The following is a 26,178-nucleotide window of genomic DNA, read 5'->3' as shown; positions in this document are numbered from 1 at the left end:
GATCAAAGAGGCTCTGGCTTAAAATTACTCGGTACAGGAGAATGCTTTAAAAAGGGCTCCTTGAAAGAGACCTTAAAAAGGTCCCTTTAACCACTTAAGGACCGCCTCACGCCGATATACGTCGGCAGAATGGCATGGCGCACTCGCGACCCGGTCCTGAGCTCCGTGCCCGTGGTCGCGGGACCTGCAGACCCGATCGCTGCCGGTGTCCCCCGATCGGGTCAGAGCTGAAGAACGGGCAGAGGTAAGTGTAAACAAACCTCTCACTGTGCTTCCTAGTGAGCTTGTCACTGATCGTCTGTTCCCTGTCATAGGGAAAGACGATCAGTGACGTCACATGCCAGGCCATGCCCCCCTACAGTTAAACACACATTCGGTCACACTTAACCCCTACACTGCCAGTGACATTTTTACAGTAATCAATGAATTTTTAATCGCACTGATCGCTGTATGCCAATGGTCCCAAAAATGTTTCAAAATTGTCCGATGTGTCTGCCATAATGTCGCAGTCACAATAAAAAACCGCTGATCACCACTACTAGTAAAAAAAAAAAAAAAAAAAAACCATAAAACTATCCCCTATTTTGTAGACGCTATAACTTTTGCACAAACCAAACGCTTATTGCAATTTTTTTTTTTTTTTTTAACCAGAAATATGTAGAATACGCATCGGCCTAAACTGAGGGAAAAAAAAAAAATTTTATATATTTTTTGGGGATATTCTAGCAAAAAGTAAAAAATACAGAATTTTTTCAAAATTGGCTATTTTTGTTTATAGCGCAAAAAATAAAAACCCCAGAGGTGATCAAATACCACCAAAAGAAAGCTCTATTTGCAGGAAAATAAGGATGCCAATTTTGTTTGGCAGCCACAACGCACGACCGCGCAATTGTCAGTTAAAACGACGCAGTGCCGAATCGCAAAAAGGGGCCTGGTCCTTTAGCTGCAAAATGGTTCAGGGCTTAAGTGGTTCATGTTATTTATTTCATTTTCATAGTGATGGGTAAAGGGAAGCCCACTTAAGGGTAATGGAGGTTGTTCCCTGGGCTCAGAAGGCTGGACAGGTATGTACCAATATTTGCTAAAGGAACTGGGCAGCTTTCATTTGTCTCTGCAGTTAAACCAACGCTAGAAGCGCATTATGTGGCTTTCACAGAAATATGAGCAGATTTTTTAAATGACTACACTATGGGAGCCATCCTTTGTTTTCTAACAGAATTAGACCTGGATACATCTGGTATATGCAAAAAAGAGGACGTCCTGTATACTATAGAACTCTTGGAGCTGTGCAGAGTGGAGCCTGAAGCTGAAGGAGCCGGGCCGGTCCAGCCAGAGGGAGAGGAATTTACCTTACCCCCTGTAGGGGGTGCGAGGATTTGGTGAGTAGGGACCCTTGGGGCGGGGGGGGGAAGCACTCAAATCACCTGAAGATTCTACGAGCACAAAAGTCACTTTTTATATATTTTGGACATTTTGCACACTAATTTACAAAGAGTCTTTATGGACAATTTTTTATGTATATATTTTTTAGAACTTTTTTCTTGTACACTAATAAGTTTTCACGGACATTATTATTTTTAATGCTTTTTTATGGGTGTATGCACACAAGTCACCATATAAGTTGGCCATACTACTTTTAGGTTACTTGGTATGCCCTTGTTAGGGATGTGCGTTTATTTATTGACTGATTTTTGGATTTGATCACTTCACTTGATTTTCAATGGGATGTGATTTTTGTTTTTTTGGGTGTCAATATGCACTGACACATATCACGTATACTTTTGTGCACTGTTTCAACTCTAACATTGCATATCCGACATTGATATGAATTCTCCTAGATAGGTCTCACCGCTATGGAGAATTAAAGTGGTTGTAAACCCTTACAAACCACTTTGACCTACAGGTAAGCCTAGATTAAGGGTTACCTGTAGGTCCAAGAAATATCTCCTAGACCTATACGGTTTAGGCGATATTTACCTGAAGACAGCCACCGCTGTCTACGGCGCATGCGCCGTAGACAGCGGCGCACAGGCGCACTGGGTAAGCCGCAGATCACAGCAATATGACGCGAGTGTCGGCTCCCGTGCGCATGCGCAACGTCATCGCTGCTCCGGCGAATCACAGTGCTGGAGCAGCGAGACCCACCAAGAAGATGGACGCTCGGAACTACAGGGGACAGCGGTGACTTCACTGGCTCCTGTGTCAGGTAAGTGACACATAATGGGCTACTATGTGATGCATAGTAGTCCATTATGCTTTACCTTTGCAGGGAATCAAAGAGGAAGTAAACCCATCAGGGTTTACTCCCTCTTTAATATACACCTATATCCATATAGTATTACTATAGCCACTTCTAACAGGTGAGAGCTGGAGGATACCGAGCTGTCTGGGGGGCTCACTACACAGACTCGTTACCACCTTTCCTGAGAGTATATATAGGGGTGTTTCATTAGAATACTAGGAGCGAGAGATGGAGATATATACATACACACACTATGCCCGGTGGGAACTAATACATATGCCCATATCATAGGTAGCGCCACTGACCCCATTTTTTTTGTACAGGTATGTACCCAAAGCACACCAACCTATGACTTGTCCCACATCTGAATGCTGGCACGTCAGCTGTGAAAGTGCTCCATTATACCCCGACTCCCTTTACACAAATGCATTAATAATTGAGCAGAAAGATGCTCGGCAAACACCCGATTGTACCTATTCCATAAATATCAGGTGTCCTACCTGATGTCTCAAACCATAATCCACTCCAACATCATTGGGTGGCTTTTGGTACTAATGAGGGACACATCACATCTAACCAAAACCTTCTCCTCATTCCCAAATCCCATTACAAATCAAAGGGAGAACGGAGATTCGCATTCCAAGGACCACGGCTATGGAACGCTCTGCCGACTTACATCTGCATGGAAGAAAGCCATCTGGCCTTCAGTAAAAAAACTCAAGACCTACCTCTTCTAAGAAGCTCAACACAGGGACACGAATCCAGCACCTTGAGGCGATTCAGTTCGCATTGTAGCGCTTTACAAGTTTCTCATTTATTCATTCACATGAAGCAGAACCCTACTCCCGGAGATTAAGGGTTTCACACCACATGCAGTACAATGCATTTTTTCTGCATCAAAACGCAAGTGTGGGGAAAATAAATGCACTGGAATGCGTCAAAAACACACATTCAGAAAAGCATCTGGAATGCATCCGGACTGTTTCTATGGTGTGAACTGGCCCCAAGTTCATAGCAGGAGCCGAGCACTCATTTGCTATGATCAGTTCTGATAAAAAGGGTGATATGAGGAATACATAAAGAACTGTAAACCTATTGAGTTAGGTATAAGGGTCAGATAAGTTCTCATACTGCATCTTCAGGTAACACTCCTATGAATAGACGTTGTTACAAAAAAGAAGGTGATTTTTTAACCTTCATCCAGTGTCATTCAACCCTACTAGGTTACAAGCACAGGGAACGCCTCTGGCACGCCTGAATGTAGGCACTGAAATCTCCCGACATCTGACGTTTCTGCAGCCAAAACTCCTAGGCCCTCCGTGCACACTGGGAAATAAGGTCTGAAATAAAAACGAACTTCAAAGTCGTGCATTTCAAAAAAAGCAACCAACTCTGGCTATATAATAAATATGAATGGCGCAAACAGTCTGCACTGTTAAGTATTCTGATGTGCAACCAAAATGTAAAAAACACACAACATTGGAATTTTTGTATTTGAGGTGTAGCCAGATAAGAAATATAAAGACAGGACACGAACGTCAGTGCTGTGTATTGCAGATATGCTTGACAAGGTATAGTCAGAACCTAAATAAAATAAATTAAATTAAACATTTTCTGATTAGCAACAGGGTGCAGTCATGAATAGAAACGTTGCCAACAAAATGTAAATACTGTGCATTTTTAATTTGCAACAGTGTACAGTCATAACCCACATAAATGTCACTAGCAAACGTCAAAGCTGAGCATTACCGATTAGCAACAGGGTACAGTCATATGGTCAAAGCCAATGTCACCAACTTTAAATGTTGTGCCTTTTTGATTAGCAACTGGGTAGAGTGTCGCTTATCAAAATTTTAATGTTGTGCATTTCTAACGAGCAATAAGAGTAATACAGTAAAACCTTGGTTTGAGAGCATTTTGCAAGACGAGCAATGCCTTGATATACAAGTAGCGTCATGTTACGAGGAAAAAAAAAAAAAAATATATGAGGAGAGGCGCCTCTAAGTGTAGCAATACGGTTCCATTAAATGAAAGTATAACTTTTAGTAACTCGCATGGTTGATGATTAAAGTATGCAGGCATCCGGGGAAAAGCTGTCCACAGACTGCCCTCCGCACACGCCATCGACGTCATCCCTTCCACTCTGCACTCCACGAGCTTTGCTTTCAGATTGCTGTACTGCAGGGTAGTCTTCCTAGTCATGATTGCAAGACTGATAGCGGTGGGGACATTCTATGTGGACAGCTTTACCCCGGATGTCTGCATACTTAGATGTGCCGGTTTTAACCACTTTGCATCCAGGCCAATTCTGACACTTCGCTCCCACATGTAAAAAGCATAATTTTATAAACTTTTTTTTTTTTTTTTTTAGCAAAGACCCTAAAGAATACAATGGCGGTCATTGCAACTTTTTTATCTTGCATGGTATTTGTGCAGAAATTTTTCTTAATGCAGAGGCCGGGTGTGACATCATAACAATATTCAAAGCAAACGCCCCAATTCATGTTTCTACGTTTTATTTTGCAGAGAAATCACTTTGAAAAACAGCCCCTGGCATTTCTGGCAGTGGCCATCTTGAGTAAGGGCAGATGAGTCATGTATTTACTTCCAGGAATCCATATACCATTAGCTCAGGCATAGGTTGAGTTGGGAACCCTCCCCCTCTTCTCCTGAAGACTGCTGGGATGTATGACATTTAAGGAATAATGAATAGATACCAAAAGCAAGTTACATTGGCCCATCTACTAAGGTCCCAAGAGGTTTCCAAGATCATTCCACGTTCCACCACATGTGCTTCTGACTTGCATTTGACATCCCGAGCGGCTTTTGTATTCCCACTGATGTGTATTGAGGATGAAGCAGTTCCGACATAAAAAGCCTGTCGGCACGGGCTATAGCTATGCGTCGTCAGCTGAAATCTTTTCATTGTTTAGGAGGAAAAAAAATCCATTAGCTTTCACCACTTCCAGGTTTCCCTTTTAGGGGTCACCAAGACAGAAAGATACAATGCGAGACGGAATTTTATCAACCTTCATTAACTTTATTGCAATTAAAAAATTCTCCATTCCCTGTTCCCATAACAGTGGTCACCAGGACAGGAAGTAAAGGGCAATCTCGCAGTTAGGGACAGAAAAGAAAAGGAAAAAAAAAAAAAAAAAAAACCCCACGCACACCACACGTTTCCAACAACTAGGAACATTTCCAGCACCTGCTTTGGATGGTGCTGGAAACAAGGCAGCAGCAACACAAAAGAGCCACTAAAATTAATGTAACCACTTTAGCCCTGGAAGGCTTTACCCCCTTCATGACCAGGCCATTTTTTGCGGTACTGCACTGCGTCGGTTTAACTGACAATTGCGAGGTCGTGCGACATTGCACCCAAACAAAATGTCTCCTCCCCCCCCCCCCCACAAACAGAGCTTTCTTTTGGTGGTATTTGATCACCTCTGCGTTTTTTCGTTTTTGCTCTATAAACAAAAGAAATAAGCATATGTCGATTGTTTGCACAAAAGTTATAGAGTCTACAAAATAAGGGAAAGATTTAGGGACTTTGTTATTTTTACTGGTAATGGCAGCATTCTGCGATTTTTAGTGGGACTGCGACATTGCGGCGAACAAATCTGGCACGACACTTTTTGGTGACCAGTGCTATAAAAATGCACCGATTGCTGTAAAAATAAAACTAGCAGCAAAGGGGTTAACACTAGGGGCGATCAATGGATTAACAGTGTTCCCTGGAAGAGTTTCTAACTGGTTGGGCTGCCTGGAAGAAGAGGGATCGCCATTCCTGATCACTGGGAACAGCAGATCTCTCCTCCCCTCTCAGAACGGGGGTCTGTTTGTTTACATTGACAGATCCCCATTCTGGCCCTTTCCCGCAATTGCAGGTAGAGTCCTCCGGACCTAGGGGCGAGCTCCCGCTGTAGACGCGGGCCTGCAAAAGCCAGTGCAAGAACCGATATTGGTTTGATCAGATGCATTGGGAGGCCAGGAGAGACATATGGGGACTAATAGACCCCAGATCTCTCCATAAACAGGACCTGCCACGCTTATTGCCATTACAAGGATGTTGTTAATCCCTTGATAGCAAAGTTGGATACAAAAGAAAAAGTAAAAATAAGTTTTAAATAAAAATTTAAAGCACCCCCACACTCACAGGCAAATGCATACAAAAGTTCTGCATGCACTATACGCGAGATCGCCACAAACTGTCAGAGTACGCAATAATTTTAGCTCCAGACGTCCTGTTTAACTGGTAACCTGCAAAGGCTATTAAAAGCGCCAACTATAGAGATTTTTTTTAGATTCTGCAGTTTGTTGACATTTGAGGGGCGTACAAAGAGATGACATGTTAGGTATCCATTTACTCGGCGTAACATCTTTATTACAAAAAAAAAAAAACCTTTTCTTGGAGTACATCCTGGGACACAGAGCCTTAAAGAGGAAGCAAACCCTCCTGCAAAAAATAAAAACACTCCCTGCAAGATAAAGGCATAATGAGATAGTATGCATAGCATACTAGCTCATCGTGAATTGCTTAACCGAAAACAAATCCCCCGCAGCCATCCTCGTCTCCCCCTCAGGCCACCAACATGTCACCCCGGGGCTTGCTTCTGGGCATCATAGCTCCGGCGCTGTGTTTGTCCAGAGACGCCACAAGCAGCGCAGTACAACTGAAGCAACGGCACGTGCGGTCATTGCTTCAGTTGGCACGATGTCGGCACATGCAACTACAGGAATATCTCCTAAACTGTGCGGGTTTAGGAGATATCCAGTGCAGCCAACAGGCAAGCCTAATTATAGGCTTGCCTGTAGTTTAAAGTGGTTGTAAAGGGTTTACAACCACTTTAAATAGTTAATGGGTTATGGGCCACCTTCAGGTGTTGACACTGATATCAAGGAAGTTCACTCCCTATATAATCCCTCCTCCTGCCAGGAGCACATCAGTTTTTGTAGCAAAGCAATATACTTACATCCCAAAAAAAGGGAGGGACGTCTGTGTCCCATGATGTACTCCAAAAAAGGATTTTACAGGTAAGCTGTAATAAAAATTCTATTTTCTTTATCGTACATTACGGGACACAGAGCCTTAATTACTTAAGGGATGTCCCATAGCAATGTTACTTGAGGGGAGGGAGAGAACCTGCAGGGTACCCTCGGACTTGAGGGCTTATACTGCTGCCTGCAGCGCACTGAGCCCAAAGGAGATCCTCATACCTCCTTACATCCACCTGATAACATTTTGCAGAATGTATGCATAGTTACATAGTAAGGTTGAACGGGATGGACTGGTGTCTTTATTCAACCTGAGCGTGGGTGTCTACAATTATCCTTATTTAACCACTTGCCTACCAGGCCAATTCTGACATCTCTCCTACATGTAAAAATCATCATTTTTTGCTAGAAGATTATATAGAACCCCCAAACATATGTTTTTTTTTTTTTTTGCAAAGACTCTAGAGAAAATACACTGGCGTTCATTGCAACTTTTTATCTTGCACGGAATTTGCGCAGCAACTTTTCAAATGCGTTTTTTTTCCTTTCTTTTTTTAAATTTTTAAATACAGTTTTGCGTATAAAAAAAAAAATAAAAAATAAGTTAGCCCAATGTTTTTGCATAATGTGAAAGATGAAGTTACGCCGAGTAAATAGATACCCAACATGTCATGTTTCAAAATTGCACACACTAGTGTAATGGCGCCAAAACTTCCCTACTTAAAAATCCCAATAGGTGGCGCTTTAAAAAACATTACTGGTTATATGTTTTGAGTTACAGAGGAGGTCTAGAACCAAAATTATTGCTCTTGCTCTAACGTTCTCGGCGATACCTCACATGTGTGGTTTGAGCACAGTTTTCATATGTGGGCGGGACTTGCGTATGTGTTCGCTTCTGCGTCTGAGCTCACGGGGGACAATGGCGCTTTTTTTTTTTTTTTTTTTTTTTGTCAATTTTACTTTATTTTAGCTTGACACTTTTTCCTCCCCCAAAAAATTTTGATCACTTTTATTTCTATTACAAGGAATGTAAACATCCCCTGTAATAGGAATATGGCATGACAGGTGCTCTTTAAAGTGAGATATGGGGTCAATAAGACCCCACATCTCACCACTAGGCTGGGAAGCCTGAAAAAAAATAAATAAATAAAAAACCACCACCATAACCGCTTCCCAGCCGAAGTGGTGTTTTGTTTTTTTAAATATAGAGGCCGGGCATGACATCCTAACATTGCGCCTGGCCTCCGAACGATCATAGAGAGTCCGGCGACCATCTGGTCCACCGGAAATCTCTATTCTGAACATCTGGGGCTGGCGGATCCTGTGTCCGATTCACCAATCATATCGGTGAGTCAGCAGAAGCACCGGAGGGCTGTGGGGGGGAGGCGGGGGGGGGGGGGGGGGGGGGGTTACGACGTCCCCTCTCGCCTCCCAAAAGAACGATCAAGCGGCGGAGCAGCCGATATGATTGTTCTTATGGTGCACAGATTTGGTGTACGGAGGGCGGGAAGCGGTTAAGGTACCCATATAATCGCCGTCAATTTACACACACTCCAATCCAAGGTCCCCAACTCACATTCATCTACTAGGACCGATTTTGGACAGAAGTCAATTAACCTACCAGCATGTCTTTCCAGTGTGGGAGGAAACCGGAGTACCCGGAAGAAACCCGCACAGGGAGAACATGCAAACTCCAGGCAGGTAGTGTCTTGGTTGGGATTCCAACCAGGGACCCTTGGTCCCACTGTTAGGCAAGGAGTGCTACCCACTACACCACTGTGCTGCCTGACGCACCGAAGACCAAGTTGGGGCCTTGCAGATCTGAGCCATGGAGGCCTGGTGACGCACTGCCCAAGAAACACTAACCGCCCTGGTAGAGTGCGTCTTAACTTGAAAAGGGGGATCTTACCCCTTAATTATAAGTTTGAATTATAACTTGCTGAATCCACTTAGCGACAGTGGATTTCAACGCTGCCTTTCTGAGGACCCTCTGGCAGAATAAATAAGAAATCAGTCTTACAAATTTGAGCAGTTGCCTTTAGATTCTCACTGCTCTCGCCACAGCAAGACAATGTAGTGACTTTTCTTCCCTGGAACATGGTTTTGGAAAAAACAATGGCAGGACAATCTTATTTCAGGTGAAAACCTGAAACCACTTTTGGCAAAAGCGTGGTAGAGGGCGCAACACCACTCTGTCCTCATGAATAATCAAATATGGCTCTTTACAAGAGAGCAGCCAATTCCGAAAACCTCCTTGCTGAGGATATAGCAACCAAAAATACCAGCTTCCTTGTCAGAAGGACTAAGGGAATATGCTGTATCCGGGAGGGGGATTTATGTCAGCAGTGTTTGTTAGGCTCCCAGTTTTAAAGGAAGACTTCACTTTATACAAAAAATAAAAAAAATGAAAATGGCTGTTTTTGAATGTTCATAAACTACTGCTGTATCCCCTTTTTAGATCCCTCAGAAGAGGAACACCATCTGTTCAATTAAGAACCCCCTGCTATAGACACAGCTGCTGAAAAAGGCATTGTACAAGGTAAGTAATATACTACCTCTAGAGGAGACATTTTTAAAGGCAGAGTGTATGTATGTATGTATGTATGTATGTATGTATGTACGTACGTATGTACGTACACACACACACACACACTTTACAGTTCCTAGTCCTCTCCCCTTATCTTATCCTTGCTGCAGGATACTGCTGAAAACAGACAGATCCAGACTTCACCCATCACAGTGAGCAGCGTTGTTAAACCTTCAAAGACCCAGTCCATTTTAATAGGGGTTCCACTACTTTGGACCTGTAAAGCACCCCTCAGGATAATTTTAGGTAATGTAGCAAGACCAAAAAGAGTCCTGGTTCCTAGGGTCCGGCCCTCAAAGAGAAGCGTTACAGGCAGAACCTCATTCTATTCGAGGCCCGGGTACCATCCTGGAGCCGCAGTGGCAGGATGGATCCGGCTGTGGAGGTTTTTTTAAATCCAGCATGGATCCCTCCTGGAGCTCCTCAAAGCACATCTTCACTCGTGAGTCGTGACCAACACTTTAGACACTGGCGAAAAAAACTGAAGTGCTGCTGGAAGGAGGAGGGATTATATAGGGAGTGAACTTCCTTGATTGGCTATACCAGTGTCAACACCTGAAGGTGGCCCATAACCCATTACTTAAGGTTCTGTGTCCCATGAAGTACGATAAAATATGTTTGGAGGATGAGCAATTTGAGAAAAAAAAAAAAAAAGAAGAAGGGGATGGATTTTGTAAAGTGGGCAATTCTACATTGATCATAAACCAAAAAGGTGGGTGAGCAGACATCCCGGCATGCCATGCCATCTACTGGCTGGTAGGTCATGCTAGGACCTGCAATCCCTTCAACAGCCACAGGCTTCTGGATTCTAGACTAAAAATAAAAAGCACACGCAATCCAAACACTATGTTATAGTAACGTCGCAGAGTTAGAAATGGGTTGTGGAAACTGTAGATCTTCTGTCCAAAAGTGTTACTACTCTGAAACTCGGATTCAAGAACTTCTTTCCCTTTTGGCAAAAAATGACCAGTTACACTTACCGGTAACGTCTTTTCTAGGAAATCTTCCAGGACGGCACACCTGAGAGATGACTGGTCCACCTGACAGGAAACACAATCAACAACAAGTTTAAAAGTCCCCACCCCTCCCTCAGACCCTCAGTTATGGTAAAGAAAATCCCACACCGGTGTCAGAGGGAACATTCTGTGAGGAATCAATATACCACACCAATAAAACAAGGGTAGGGAGTAGGCCTGCCGTCCTGGAAGATTTCCTAGAAAAGACGTTACCGGTAAGTGTAACTGGTCATTTTCTCCAGTCATCTTCCAGGACGGCACACCTGAGAGGATAAGCAAGAAGTTCAGGCCTACTTTTAGGGCGGGACAACCGCTTGTAGGACCTTCCTGCCAAATGCCAAATCCTGAGGGGACAACAGCTCCACTCTATAGTGCCTCAGAAAAGTTCTATGGCTCGTCCATGTTGCTGCTCTGCAGATCTTGTCGATTGAGGCGCCTGCCCTCTCTGCCCAGGAGGTCGCCAGGGATCTGGTTGAATGCGCCTTAAGGCGGGTTGGTACTGGTTTACCTGCCTGCCTATAAGCAATAGATATGGTTTGTCTAACCCATCTAGCTATCGTTGTCTTAGAAGCTTGTAGACCCTTTCTCTTCCCTGAGAAGGTGATCAATAAGTGATTGGATCTCCTAAAGTCTTTCACTCTTTCCAAATAGGCTAGGAGACAACGCCTGACATCTAAGAAATGGAACCTTTCCTCTTCCTTATTCTTGGGATTCTGGCAAAAAGACGGGAGAATAATCTCCTGCGTCCTGTGAAATAGTGAAGCCACCTTTGGCCAATAAAGAGGATCCTGAGTGAGGATTACCCTATCCTCTAGGATGCGCAAAAAAAAAAAACAGCTCTTTAATCGAAAGGGCCTGTATATCACCCACCCTTCTGGACGTAGTGATAGCCAGAAGGAAGGCCAACTTAAAATGATAAAAGTTTAACAGAAATTTGAGCCACTGGCTCAAAAGGCCCCCTTGTTAGGGCATCTAATACCAAGGACAGGTCCCATGGAGGGCAACTGACCGACCTGACTGGAACTACCCTTTCCCTGGCCAACAAAAATCTTTTTATCAGCGGCTCCTGTCCTAGCTTCCTATCAAAAAACACGGACAGGGCTGCCACCTGGACTTTGAGGGTGCTGACTGAAAAACCCTGGTCCACCCCCTCTTGAAGAAAGTCTAGGATGGTAGGTATCATCTGGAGAACCCCCTCCTTAGACTGCAGCCAATGGGAGAAAACTTTCCAGACTTTTGCATAAATTTTTCTGGTGACGCCTTTCCTACTGAGGAGAAGAGTGTCTATCACTCTCTCCGAACAGCCCCTGTCACGGAGTATTTCCCTCTCAATAGCCATGCTGTCAGAGAGAGACGTCCCGGGTCGGGGTGAAAGACTGGACCCTGACTGAGCAGGTCTCGTTGCACCGGCAGATGCAACGGGGGAGCTACCGAGAGACTCTGAATGGTGGGAAACCAAACCCTCTTGGGCCACCAGGGTGCTATTAGCACCAGGTCTGTCCTTGAGTAGGTTAACTTCTGTAGGACTCTGGGAAGGAGTACCAGTGGGGGAAAGGCATAAGCCAGCCTGAAATTCCACACCTGTACAAGAGCGTCTATCCCTTTTGCTTCTTGATCCTTGTAAAGGGAGAAAAATCTACTGACCTTCGCATTCCTCCGGGAAGCGAATAAATCTATTTCTGGCTTGCCGAAATGTCTGCAAACCAGGAAGAAGATTTCTTTGCTCAATCCCCATTCCCCTGAAGGATGGGCTGTCTGCTTAAGAAATCTGCCTGTAGATTGAGTGAGCCTTTTATATGAACCGCTGACAGTGAAAGGACCTTCCTTTCTGCTTCCCCAAGGATTTGCTGCGCTAACCCCCTCAGTTTGCAAGACCTTGTTCCTCCTTGGTGATTTAAGTATGCCACCGTGACCTGGTTGTCCGAGAGGACCTGAACCTCTCTGTCCTGCAGCTACTGTTGGAAATAGTCTAGGGCCTTGCCTACAGCCAGGAGCTCCCTGAAATTGGAGGATTCCCTGGCTTGGCTGTGGTTCCAAGACCCTTGGGCATACTGGTCTACCAGATGAGCCCCCCAGCCCCAAGCGCTGGAGTCCATGGTCAAGACTAATGGGTTTACCTGGGCCCAGGGGCGACCTTTCACCAAATCAGGTTACTGCCGGTATGCAGGCCGTCATGAGGCCCAGCAGTCTCATATCTCAGAGAGGCTTCTCTTCTTTCGAGAAGGGTGACAACCGCATTCTGGACCTTCACTACCTTTTCCGCTGGTAAGAACACCCTCTGTGCCTGTGAATCTAACAGGTAGCCTAGGTATAGTTTGGACTGAGAAGGTGTCAGTAAGGACTTCTCCCGGCTGACCAACCAGCCCAAGGTTTCCAGAACCTCTAACACAATGTCTCTGTCTATCACTGCTTGCTTCTGATCCACACTGTAGATCAGCAAGTCGTCTAGGTAGGGTATTAACCTTATGCCCTGTAGGTGTAGATATGCTACGACCTTGGCCATCACTTTTGTGAATAACCTTGGGCTTGCCGCCAGCCCAAAGGGAAGAGCTCTGAACTGCCAGTGTTCTACTCTCTGCTGTATATGGACTGCGAACGTAGGTATCTCTGATACTCGGGAGCAAAGGGTACATGTAAATATGCGTCATTCAGGTCCAGAGTGACCATAAAAACTCCTGCCTGAAGATGTTTTCTTACTGAGTAAATACTTTCCACCCTGAACCTCTTCTGAAGTAAGTAACGGTTTAGTGCTCTCAGATTTATTATTAAACGAAATCTGCCTGAGGGTTTTGGAACCACAAATACGTGTGAGTAAAAACCCTGGGCTAATTGACTGGCTGGTACTGGAGCAATGGTTCCTTGCTCTGCCAGCTCCTTTAAATTTTCCAGTAAACCCGCTGCCCTGGCTGGGTCCCTGGGAGGAAAGGTAATTAGAAAATTCTGAGGGGGAAGACTTTGGAATTCCAGTCTGTACCCTACTTCTAAGAGATTTAAAATATATGGACTCTGCGTAATCCTTTTCCAATGGGGAAGGAAGTTGCTGAGTCTTGCGCCCACTCCTATGGTGGCGCATTTACCCTCTTTCTGAGAGGTTCCGGAACTGGAAAAAAGAATTGTACTCTTATCCTTTCCTTTTCCACCTCTTCCTTTGTTCAACTTTCCCTTTATGATGAGTCCTTGAGTGGGGGCCTCGAAAAAATTTCTTACCCCTTTCCCTCTTGGGTTTTACCGGGAACTTCTTTCCCTTTTCAGTAGATCGGGACAAAACCTGATCCAAGCCTGACCCAAACAACAGGGAACCCTCAAAGGGAATGCCACACAAACGGGATTTGGAAGTGAAATCTCCATCCCAGGTCTTTACCCATAGGGCCCTCCTGGCGGAGTTTAAGAGTGCTGCTGTCTTAGCTGTGGTCCTAACAGTCTCCACCGCTGCATCTGCCACATACGCTACCTCTCGACTGATTACCTCCAGTGATTCTAAAATATCTTTAGTCTCCTCACCCCGGGAGACGTGATCTATTGATTTGCCAAGCCAGGTGTCTGTATTTCTGGCTACTCAGGCGGAAACTAGGGCCGGCGCCATTGCTGCCGCATTCGCCTCCCAGGCCCCTTTTAGTAAAGTCTCAGATTTCTTATCCATCTGATCTTGGATATTTCCAGAATCTTCAAAGGATAAATCCGACCTCTTGGACACCTGTGCCAGGGCTGCATCCAAACGAGGGTTTTTTTAAAAAATCTTTCCTCCTCCTCACACTTAAAGGGACACCTTCTTTTCCAAGCTTACAGTCTGAGAAGCTTACGTTCAGGTTCCTTCCACTCTCTGAGGACCATCTCCTTCAGAGACTGGTGGATGGGAAAGGTTCTGGCCTGCAACCTTCCTAGGCCCCTATACACCCTGTCCTGTGCTGAAACTTGGGCAGAGGGGACCTGGATATCCTCCGAGGTGTAAATGGCCTTTAAAAGACCCTCCATGTCCTCACTTGGGAACAAAAAAACCCCAGGTTTTGCCTCCCCCTGGCTATCCTGGTCCGAATCCTCCCCAGAAGTAACTTCTGGGACCTGACCTTCCTCCACTCAGACAATAGGGAGGCCTGGCCCTGGCTCTCCGTATAGGATGTGGAAAAATTTTCTTGTGGGTGAGGAATCTCTCTCTCAGAGGGACTCTCATCCTGCTCTTCACTAGAGTAGTTTGAAAAGATTGAAGGGTGGCTAACATTTCAGACTGTAAAGCCCTACCTTCCTTCACGACCTGAGCGGTCTCCCTGCCTGCGAGTTTAAAGATATACCTATCGCAGAAAGGTTTGCTGTGGTCCTGTGCTAATTTAGCATTACAATAACCACAGCGTTTGGACTTTGAAGTAGCCTTTCCTATAGACCTACAGGCTGACCCCTGGGCAGAGCCTTCAGTCCCTGGAAAATAGGAATTTAACAATTAGCTACTCAAGTCTAAAAGGGCCAAGGGGAGTCTACCTCAGAGTACCCCGCCCCTCAAAACACAGCTGGATCACTCACCCCCTGTGGCGACCTCAATAGCTGTCTGCTCAGACGGACCTTCCAGTTCCATGACGATTTTAGCTGCCCTGCAGAATCGCTGGGTTAAGGCACAGTCCTGAGCGTTCCCCTGTTTGCCTTTGAAAGTGCTGCAAGGTAAACGACGTTTTCACAAACAGTAGCCGGGGTGCTTCACTGCAGCCTCTGCTGTTTGAATATTCCCGCCGGTCGGCGCCATCTTTAGGAGGTCCGTCGGCCGGAAGTGACGTACGGCCTCTTCCGGACCTGCGCTGTGCAGTTGGAACGCACGCCAATGCGTCCAGACCTCCCAGCCTCCATCCAGAAATCCGATGGCCGGAAGTGATGCATCCGGACTTCCGGACCTGCGCCGTAGAGCTGGAACGCACGCCACCGCGTTCAGCACTGGAGGAATGCAGCTTACCACCAACGAACAGTCGCTCAAGGTAGGCAAACACAAATGGGGAGCAGCACGTTTAGGACAACTCCCCTGTCCCACGAAGCTGCAAACAGGGCTCCTAAAGGAGACCTTAAGCGAGGACTATCTCCCCCAGGTGTCTCTGGGGGTTGCAAGGGAGAAAGGCAGACCCTGTCCGCTGAGCCCCACAAACAAGGATAATCTTCTCTAGGAAAAAGCGAGGTCCCAGACCTCTCCATAAAAAAATAAAAGGAGAAACTTGGTTTCGCTGTCATCTGTGGGAAACACAAATCAAGAACTGAGGGTCTGAGGGAGGGGTGGGGACTTTTAAACTTGTTGTTGATTGTGTTTCCTGTCAGGTGGACCAGTCATCTCTCAGGTGTGCCGTCCTGGAAGATGACTGGAGAAACACTTGTTATCAGTACCAAAGAGCACTACTGGAAAACACTTCGCCGTGAGTCACTGCTAAGGCCCTGGACTGCTGAAGTGTGTGTACAGAACTGTGCAGAGTCTGGCAATGCTAAAAGAACGTCGACTCCGCTCTCATTAACAGGCATATGGTTTTAAGTTGCAGAGCTGATCAAAATCACAAGATGATTACAAAACAAAACTTTCCTTGCAATGCTATCCAAACTCAAAAACAGACATAAAGCAAACTTGCTTTTTCCAAGCAGGGCAAAGCAACAAAGTTTCACTTTAAACAAACCACCCCAATGGCACAGCGCATTACCCATTCTTAGCTCCCCAACTGCTTCCAATTTGGCAGCATGGGACAGTGCCTAGACACCCTCCTTTCAAACCTGGCAAGTGCCTACCACCATCAGGGGAATATTCCCCGCTCGCAACTGATTGCTAGATTACATTGATATCACAGGAACTAGGGCTGGGGAGGAAATGTATTTAAATATTGAATCAAGTGGAGAGGTCAAATCAATTCAAAATTTTCTGAAAATCTTGGGAGAAAATCACGGTGTCAGCGACAGTCCTGGTGAAAAATGAATAAATAAGGAGCTGCGGCCAGGAGTTTTTAGGAGAGGTCGCGGCTTTGGCCTAGTCCATGAGGGCGGACGCCACAGACTAGGCCTCGCATAAAAAACTCCTGCCCGCAGCTCCTCAGGACTGGCATGGTGTCAAAAAATAAATAAATAATTAATATATATATATATATATATATATATATATATATATATATATATATATATATATATATATATATAACACACCTCGATTCGAATCGTGAATTTTTTTTTTTTTTATAAAATAGATTTTTTGGGAGAAAAATCACCCAGCTCTAACAGGAACAAGGAAGAGCTGCTTGGTGTTGGCTCATGCCTACAGAGATCTGGCAGTAGTTTCACATTGATGCAACACTATGGCATGGATTATAGAATGAACATGGGCAAAAGAGCAGCTTCAGAATGCCCACTGCAAGTGCTACAATGGGTATAGAAAAGAATCACCTCACTTTAAAGAGGAAGTAAACTCCCTTTACTGACTTGTACCTATAGGTAAGCCTATAATAAGGTATTGGTATAAACAGGTTGTATAAATATTTCCTAAGTGCCCGTTCACACTACCGCGACTTGTCAGGCGACTTAGCCGCCTGACAAGTCGCGCTCCGTTCTGTACTATGGAACCGTTCTAATAGGAGCGACTCAAGTCGCTCCGACTTAGAAAAAGGTTCCTGTAGTATTTTCGGGGCGACTTCAGGCGACTTGCATTGACTTCTATACAGAAGTCATTTTGCAAGTCGCCGCTGAAGTCGTGTGCAGGTCGCGTCTGTGAGACGCGCTGCAAGTCGCGTCGCCCCTGTGTGAACGGGCACTAAATGGGCACCATTTAGGAGATATTTACAGTACATGCAGCCAGTGAAAAATCACTGGTGAATGCGCTCTGAAGAAACAGCCACCCATGCTGTTCCTTCAAAACCCTGTGCCTTGTGCGGGAGTGACGTCATCATGGCTCCGGACAGTCACAGAGGCATATGTCAGGGGCAAAAAAAAAAAAAAAAAAGTCAAACACAGAACCACTTAATTGGAAGAAGGATCAGCCCAGACTTCAACCCCATTGAAAATCTGTGGAATGGCTTGAAGACTGCAGTCCACAAATGGTCACCATCAAAATTAACTGAACTTTAGCAATTCTGAAAAGAAGAGAGGCCAAATATTGCAAAGTCTAGACATGCAATGTTAGTAGAGACAAATCCCAACAGACTAAAGTCTGTAATTAAAAGCAAAAAGGAGGTACAACAAAATACTAACAAAAAAAAAAAAAAAGGGTGATTCTTTTTCCAACTCAGGGATTAAAAAAAAAAAAAAAAAATCCTAACATGTTGGTGTTATATCTTTCACTTGGATGCTACAAGTTGCACTGGATTTAAAAAAAATAAAATAAAAAAAAAAAGCAACAAAATGTGAGCGAATCTTTTCTATACCCACTGTATGCGATTCACCACTTGCCTGTATCGCCCCGTTTGCCGGATAAGATTTCCTTAATGTAGGTCTGCTTAAAAACTAATTTTTAACATCCTCCTCAGCCAGATGGGACAATTAAACCCATAAAGTTGCTTTGTTTTCTATAAGCCAGCAGATGAATTGAAACTCACTGTCTCTTGTAAAAATCAGCCATCAAACACAGCCCTAATATACGAATGTCATCCATTCTCTCAGAAGTAGAATCGAAGCATGCGCTTTTTTTTTGTCCTTACCATATGCTGTCATCGTGCCGACATATGGGCCGTCCACGACGTTCCTGTTTTCCTCCGCCAGGGCTTTGATGTAGCGTTTGCTGAGATCCAGAATCTGCTCGCGGAGCATGGTGCTGCTTTCATGCTGAGTCCGCTGCTGGATCGTAAAGTGAAGCAACATCATGCCCCAGATAAAGCCAAAAGTCACCAGAAAAAAGCCCAGCTTCTGGGAGGACAGCTTCCACGGCGTGAAGAGGGCCATGGCCTTTGCAGGCAATCGTTCTGTCGGGGCAGTGGTTCTAAAGGCTACAAAGACGGTTTAGATCCATGATATTCACGTTCAGGAAGAGGACTGTAGTCACAGCATTGTAGTAATCAGATCGCTTGTATTTGGCTTGGTAATGCTGCAGGGAAAAAAAAAAAGAAAAGGAGATTAAAGGGAATCTTAACTGAGACTGAGCGCCACAAACCAAACACAATTGAATTCATTTTTAATATGCAAACCAAATGCGGCACGCCCCCCCCCCTCCCCCCCAAAAAAATCGCCATGATTTACTTTGTTGGGAGCACTTCGAAAAACACCCCTCTTAGCATTTCTGGCTGTGGCCATCTTGAGCAAGAGCAAAATGATTCATGTAGCATTTACTTCCTGGAATCCATCTGGCCTCAGCTTAAAGTGGTTGTAAACCCTTACAAACCACTTTGACCTACAGGTAAGCCTAGATTAAGGCTTACCTGTAGGTCCAAGCAATATCTCCTAAACCTATATGGTTTAGGAGATATTCGCCCGAAAACGGGCACCGCTGTCTACCGCGCATGCGCCGTAGATAGCGGCGCGCAGGCACACTGAGCGCGGCATTCTCAGCGACGGAGCTGCCGCGCGTGTCGGCTCCCGTGCGCATGTGCGGGAGTGACGTCATCGCGGCTTCGCCGAATGACAGCGGCGGAGTTGCGAGACCCCACCAACAAAATGGATGCGGCGGACTACAGGGGACAGCGGCGACTTCGCTGGCTCCTGTGTCAGGTAAGTGACACATAATGGGCTACTATGCGATGCATAGTAGTCCATTATGCTTTGCCTTTGCAGGGAATGAAAGAGGAAGTAAACTCATCAGGGTTTACTTCCTCTTTAAGCATGGAGACAGAAGCGTGTGCTTAGCTGAGAACACTCCTCTTCCCCCTACTGAATATAAGAAATAAAACAAATAAAAAAAAAAGTATAACAAGTAAATGATATACTTTTCCATTTACTAATGCCAGCAGTAAGAGGATTACAAATAATCACGTTGATTGGGAGAGTGAAGTTTCACTTTAAAAGAGGATTTGACTTACTGCTCATCATCCACCCTCTCCATTAACATTTTCTGTTTTAATTGAGTCATTAAACAGTTTGCATAGCAAAACCTTTAGCTACTTTTGGTTAAAAGGGAAGGATTAGAGCCCTGTTGAAAGGCTGTGTGTTCCCACGGGGGAATTATTACCCTCCCCATTGATCATTGTCAGCGAGATGCAAAGTGATGGGAAATCCAAAATGTTATAGCTGTCACAAGAGATAAGTGAAGAGGCGTTGTCCCAGTAGGGACAACGGTTCTAGTGACAACTGCCCAAGAGGGCAATTGCCCTCACTTTGTAGATATTTCCTGTTCCTTGGATGTCTCTGCAACAGGGAATGAGGGAGGAAGCAGCTGAATGAGGGAGGCCTTCAATTTTATTAAGGACTTTTCCAAAACCATCTCTTTTTTGTAACACTGCACTTTTTTGGGTAAATAGGTAGGGGGTAAAAATGTATCCCATACTCATTCACATGGTGGGGAAGGGGGCACCTTTTTTAAAGGGGGCTTCCAGATTCCAATAAGCCCCCTGCCTGCAGACCCCCTCAACCACCATCCAAGGTTGACAGGAAGAGGCCCGTCCCTCATTAACATGGGGACAAAGTGCTTTTGGGTGGGGGGGGCACAGAACCCCACCATGCCCAAAGCACCCCCCATGTTGAGGGCACGTGGCCTGGTATAGTCCAGGAGAGGGGCTGATCGCTTGTCTGTTGTGTCCCCCCCCCCCCTTTCCTGACTTGTCAGGCTGTGTGCTCTGATAAGGGTCTAGATTTGGGGGGGGGGGGGGGGGGGCGATGCCTTTTTTTCTTCCAGCTGGTGGGCTTCCCCCTCAAGAGCCTCAGCGTATAAGTTGCATCAGCTAAGATCATGATCCGACTTGCATTCAAATCAGTGGACTGAAATCACGCCCAAGTCGGACCAAAGTAGTGCAGGAATCATGGATTATGACGACATGTCATGTGACTTGTGCTCTGGAAGTCGGAACGCATGTCAGACCCGTGTAAACCAGCCCTTAATAAAAACTGGCCTCTGACCCCTTAATAATCCCTCTCCAGATCTATATTTACACACACACACACACACACACACACACACACACGTGTACAGGTGTGAGCCAAAGTACTTTAAAAGCGGTTCCGTTTATAGCTATCGATTTTAAATAGGGAAGGTGAGGTTGGGAAACCATTTGCGTTTTAGCACAAGGTCCAATTGCTTCCAACAGTCAATTTACATGGCTGCAAACCAATACATAAAGTATGCAAAGACGAAAGGTTGAATTATTTCTCAAATATTAAAAAGGGCAAGAGGTGTGATTCAAGTAACTTTGACTAAGAAGTGATTGACGATCATAAAGTGGTTTCAGCATCTTAGAAATTGCTGAGCACCTCAGATCTTCAGGAAATAAATGACTAAAAATTTACCGAGAACAGCCGGGGGGGGGGGGGGGGGGGGGGGAATAAATAAAAACAAACCACCCCACACACAAAAATTAATTAATGGCAGTTGTGCAGGAAACCACCTTGTTAATAAAAAGCTCACAGCCAGACTTGCTCAAGCCTATGAGATCCACAACTGCTCAAATGATGGCTCTTTAGGTTAGCAAGTAACAGAAGTGGAACGTTCTAAATGTATAACACAGGGAACCCTTGCTACATCGGCATAAGGGCAAACCAGGTTGACTTTGTCAAAAGCAGGAAAATGAGGCTACAGCGGGCACAGGATAAGGAAACCCGAGACTGGACAAACATTCCCTGGTATGATGGATATCAAAATCTGCTGCATCTCGGCCACAATCTGACATAAGCAGAAAAGCACCTCATAATGGGCACTGGGACAGGCGTACCCATGTGGCCACTGAGCACAAGTGATCTAGAACAGCATTTTAGCAAGATGCCCAGGCACCCAAGGGTGCCCTGGAAAAATGGCCAAACATTTTATGAAAGCCAGTCAGTAGATGAAGCCTGCCTTTTAGTTACAAAAAGCCACAGGTTTTTATTGTGTAGCATTACAACCAACAATGTTAACAGGTGGCAAGGAGGTCATCAGGGGCCACAGCATCCTTGTTTGCCCCTCCTCTGTCCATCTCCATCAACACTGGGATCATGTCCACTGAGCGAGGGAGAGAAACTGGGGGGGGGGGAGGAATGGAATACTAGTCAGTATCCAAAAGGTGCATTTGCTTTGGAAGAATAGAATTACCTTTAACCACTTCAATACCGGGCACTTAAACACCTTCCTGACCAGACCAATTTTAAGCTTTCAGCGCTGTCGCACTTTGAATGACAATTGCGCGGTCATGCAACGCTGTACCCAAATTAAATTTTTATCATTTTTTTCCCACAAATAGAGCTTTCTTTTGGTGGTATTTGATCACCTCTGCGGTTTTTATTTTTTGCTAAACAAATAAAAAAATACCGAAAATTTTTGAAAAAAAAAATGTTTTTTTTTGTTTCAGTTTCAAAACTTTGTAAATAAGTAAATTTTCTCCTTCACTGATGGGCACTGATGGGGATACACTGATGGGCAATAAGGCGGCACTGATGGGCACCAATGAGGTGGCACCAATGAAGTGGCACTGATGAGGTGGCATTGATGGACACTGATATGTGGCACTGATAGGCGGCACTGATGGGTGGCACTGATGGGCGACACGGATGGACACTGATATGTGGCACTGATAGGCGGCACTGATGGGTGGCACTGATAGGTGGCACAAATTGGCACTGATAGCTGGCATGGGTAGACGGCACAGGTGGGCATGGGTAGACGGCACAGGTGGGCATGGGTAGACGGCACAGGTGGGCATGGGTAGACGGCACAGGTGGGCATGGGTAGACGGCACAGGTGGGCATGGGTAGACGGCACAGGTGGGCATGGATGGGCACTGATAGGTGGCATGGATGGGCACTGATAGGTGGCATGGATGGGCACTGATAGGTGGCATTGTATTATAACATACTGTACTAATGGATGCCAATCAGTGCCAAACAATAATGCACGCCAATCAGTGATGCCCATTGTGGGCACTGATTGGCATCCATTATGAGCACTGATTGGCATCCATTGTGGCACTGACTGGAATCCCTGGTGGTCTAGGGTGGCATACCTTATCCTGGGCATCCCTGGTGGTCTGGTGGCGTCCCTGGTGGTCCAGTGTGGGCATCCTCGGGGGGGCTGTGCTGATAATCGATCAGCACAGGCCCCCCTGTCAGAGGAGCAGCCGATCGGCTCTCCTCTACTCACGTCTGACAGACGCGAGTGAGGAAAAGCCGATCACCGGCTCTTCCTATTTACACTGTGATCAGCCGTGATTGGACACGGCTGATCGCGTGGTAAAGAGTCTCCGTCGGAGACTGTTTACCGAGATCGTAGTTGCCGGGTGTCAGACTAACACCCCGCAACAACGATCGCCGCAGCGGCTCATAATCCCGAGGACGTCATATGGCGGCCGATCAGGATTATGAAACCACTTTGCCGCCGTCAATTTGTAATAGGGCGGGCGGCAAGTGGTTAATGTTGGGTGTCCTACATGTGTAGATGTTGCTGCTTTATACAAAATGAACTAATTTGTTTTTACATTTTAGAATGGGGTGCCTCGAGATAATGTGCATCATTTTGAAGGGTGCTTTGGCTGAAAAAAAAAAAAAAAAAAAAAAAAGGTTGAAGTACAGATCTAGAAAACAGTCTGCCTTTCATAGCCATGGTCATAGTCATGAGAACTTCACTCTGGGTTTTAGTCAAATGTATTTTACATGTGTGCCAACAATAGCGCCTTTATCTTCAGTGTTGGGTGAACTCTGGGCTTCGGGTCAAACTGTACAATCAGCAGAGGCCTCAACAAGTTTGGTCAGAAGATAAGCGTGGATTTTGTTGGTGCTGAAAACATGCCTGCACCAACATCTGCAGATCATTCCCAGAACAAGCTACCCATTCCCCCCAGATACAGTGCTGGCCCAGAGGACAAGTGAGAAAACACACGCACACACACGCGCGCACACACACGCACACACACACGCACGCACTAAAAATTCAACTTTTCAGGGCTTGTAATACCATTTTTTCTTCTTTGTTTGCACCTTCCCACCTCCTTAAGGCTGGGTTCACACTGCTGCGGCTACGAGAACCGGATGTGATTCTCAACGCACTGCAAATCACATCCGATCTCTGTGCGATGCGAGTTCAGCCATACAGATAGTATGGCTGAATTCGCATCGCACCCTCCCCAAACTCGCACAGGACCCTTTTTTTGGTCCGCAGCAGAATCGGATCGCATGGGTGTTTACACCATGCGATCCGATTCCTGTCCGAGTTTGCAGATCGCACTGCGATATGCGAACTGATCTGGGGGTGTCATTAACGTTTCACTGACACTCCCAGCAGTTCGCATAGGGCAATGTGAACTGCCGCCGGGAGGTATGCAATGCGGGAACCCCCCGGAAGGTATGCAATGCGGGAACCCGCCGCAGATTTGCGGCGTTCCCGCATCGCTGCAGTGTGAACCCAGCCTTAAGCTTACTCCAGCAAAAACCCTGGGGTACCTTCTTCACCTTTCAAGAGGCAGCACTTCCATTATGCAGGGAGGACATTTCCCTCCAACAGCAGCTCTTGCAACTGCTTGCATGAAAAATATTAAATGTCATGATGTATTATTGAATACAGAGCTGAATTAATTTAGGTCTTTTATCTGCTTTGAGTTTAGCTTAAAAATATACACAAGGCACTCTGAAGGATGCAGTTACAGCTTTTGGTCCAAAAAAAAAAAAAAAAAAAAGACACTGATCGGATTGCAAGTTTACCTGTACTGTACATGAACTAAGCAAAATTACAAGGATCACTAGACAGTGAGAACCACAAATAAGTACACTACAAAAAGCAGGGAAGGGGAAGCAAAGGGAGATGGGGGGGCGGGGGGGATGCAATCCATTCCCAATACACCAAAGAACTGCAGATGCATTAGAAAAGCAGAGAACAAGGAAGAAGATATTAATTGTCCTATTATATTGTCCTGCCACTTTTAGTTGTACTTGGCTCAGTCAACCGCCAAAGTCTGCATGCTGGCACTTCCCGCCCCACATGCTTCAATGTTCTGTGCAAAAGGTTCATAGAATAGGAAACCTGTGCAGAGGGATAAAAGGGGGGGGGGGGGGGGGGATCACCTCTGCTATCCTCTTTCAGTAATAACTTGGCTGCCTGCCAAATTACGTCAGCAATTTAAGTCACTGACCCAGATAAGTAGGTAGCCAGGCAAGTAGCATTTCCAGCCTCTTGGCATAGGTTTAGTAGATTTAAAAATTAATCTCAGGGTAAAAAAAAATAAAAAATAAAAATAAAAAAAAACAAACACACACACCAAACAAACCCAACACGCTAAACCAGAGCTTGACATTCGCTTCGAAACTAGTAGCCAGCTAAAAAAATAAATAAAAATAAAATAAAAATTAGACGCCATTTTTCTTTTAACTTTAACAAAGCTTTAGTGTTACGAAGGAGGCCTGGTGCTAGAATTATTGCTCTCATTCTGGCGTGCGCAGCGATATGCAACATCTGTCACAATCAGCATTTTCAGGTATAGGTTCCCTGACACATGCATTTACGTTTGTAGGTGCATATATTGTATGTGGGGAAGGGGTGCCTCAATTTTGGGGATGGGGGGGGGGGGGGGGGGAGGGGGATTGTGTGCTTGGGAGCAACCAATTTTTTTTATTTCTACTTTTCCACTACATAGGGGACAAAAAGTGATGTGATGACTTTTTGGCAACAGGTTCTCTTTAATGAGACAAATCGGGGTCTCCCCTGTGCTCCACTGAATGTGACCACGCACATCACACTGCATTACATTCTCTCCCAGCCTTTGATGTCCGGGAAAACTGTTGATGGGTACCCAGAAGTGATACTCGTCACTTTTGGGTGGGCAACAAGGAGGAGAGCAGATGTGTCCCTACTTCCCTTCCTCTTCTCTACCCAGCGGCACCTATGCCTGTCCCAGTTCTGCAGATGGGCAAACGGAGCCTAAGATACATAGCGGGGGGGGGGGCACACTCGTGGTGTGTAGAGGCATACGTGTGGCAGCCCAGGCACCAGGATGCAATTTCTAGTCGAAATTGCAACCTGGCACCTGGGATTTGTTGAGCCCTACCTTAAAAAAATTACACACATTTAAAACAAGTAGTTTCAAATATTCTATGACTCACCAAGGAGAGCAAGGGAACATTTAAGGGCAAACAATTAAAATTCTTAATTGCCTACCCAACATGATCATTACTTATAAATGAGGGCGTTGGTTGACCAGGTTAGGTTTTTATGAACCGTTTATGAGCAAACAATGCTGTGTGCAGATTTCTAGTAAGCTGCTATTGAAATACCTCCACTAGAGTACATGGGCATCCTTATTATT

The 26,178-nt window shown here is 45.4% G+C and overlaps 1 protein-coding gene across 1 annotated transcript in view; it reads right to left on the bottom strand.

Moving 5' to 3' along the window:
- The window catches only part of MGAT5 (alpha-1,6-mannosylglycoprotein 6-beta-N-acetylglucosaminyltransferase), a 263,857-nt gene that overhangs the window by 194,508 nt on the left and 43,171 nt on the right, over positions 1-26,178 (bottom strand). Inside the window, exon 2 of the mRNA XM_077447804.1 lies at positions 18,475-18,857. Coding sequence (XP_077303930.1) covers positions 18,475-18,715 — 241 coding nt within the window. The 5' untranslated portion in view covers positions 18,716-18,857. The remainder of the gene's footprint in view (positions 1-18,474; positions 18,858-26,178) is intronic.

Source organism: Lithobates pipiens, unplaced genomic scaffold (assembly GCF_037356315.1).
Source record: "Lithobates pipiens isolate NorthernLeopardFrog02 unplaced genomic scaffold, aLitPip1_a1.2 Scaffold_22, whole genome shotgun sequence".
Lineage (NCBI taxonomy): Eukaryota > Metazoa > Chordata > Amphibia > Anura > Ranidae > Lithobates > Lithobates pipiens.
The sequence above is the reverse complement of the archived record's forward strand: the minus strand, read 5'-3'. Positions and strand labels throughout refer to the sequence as shown.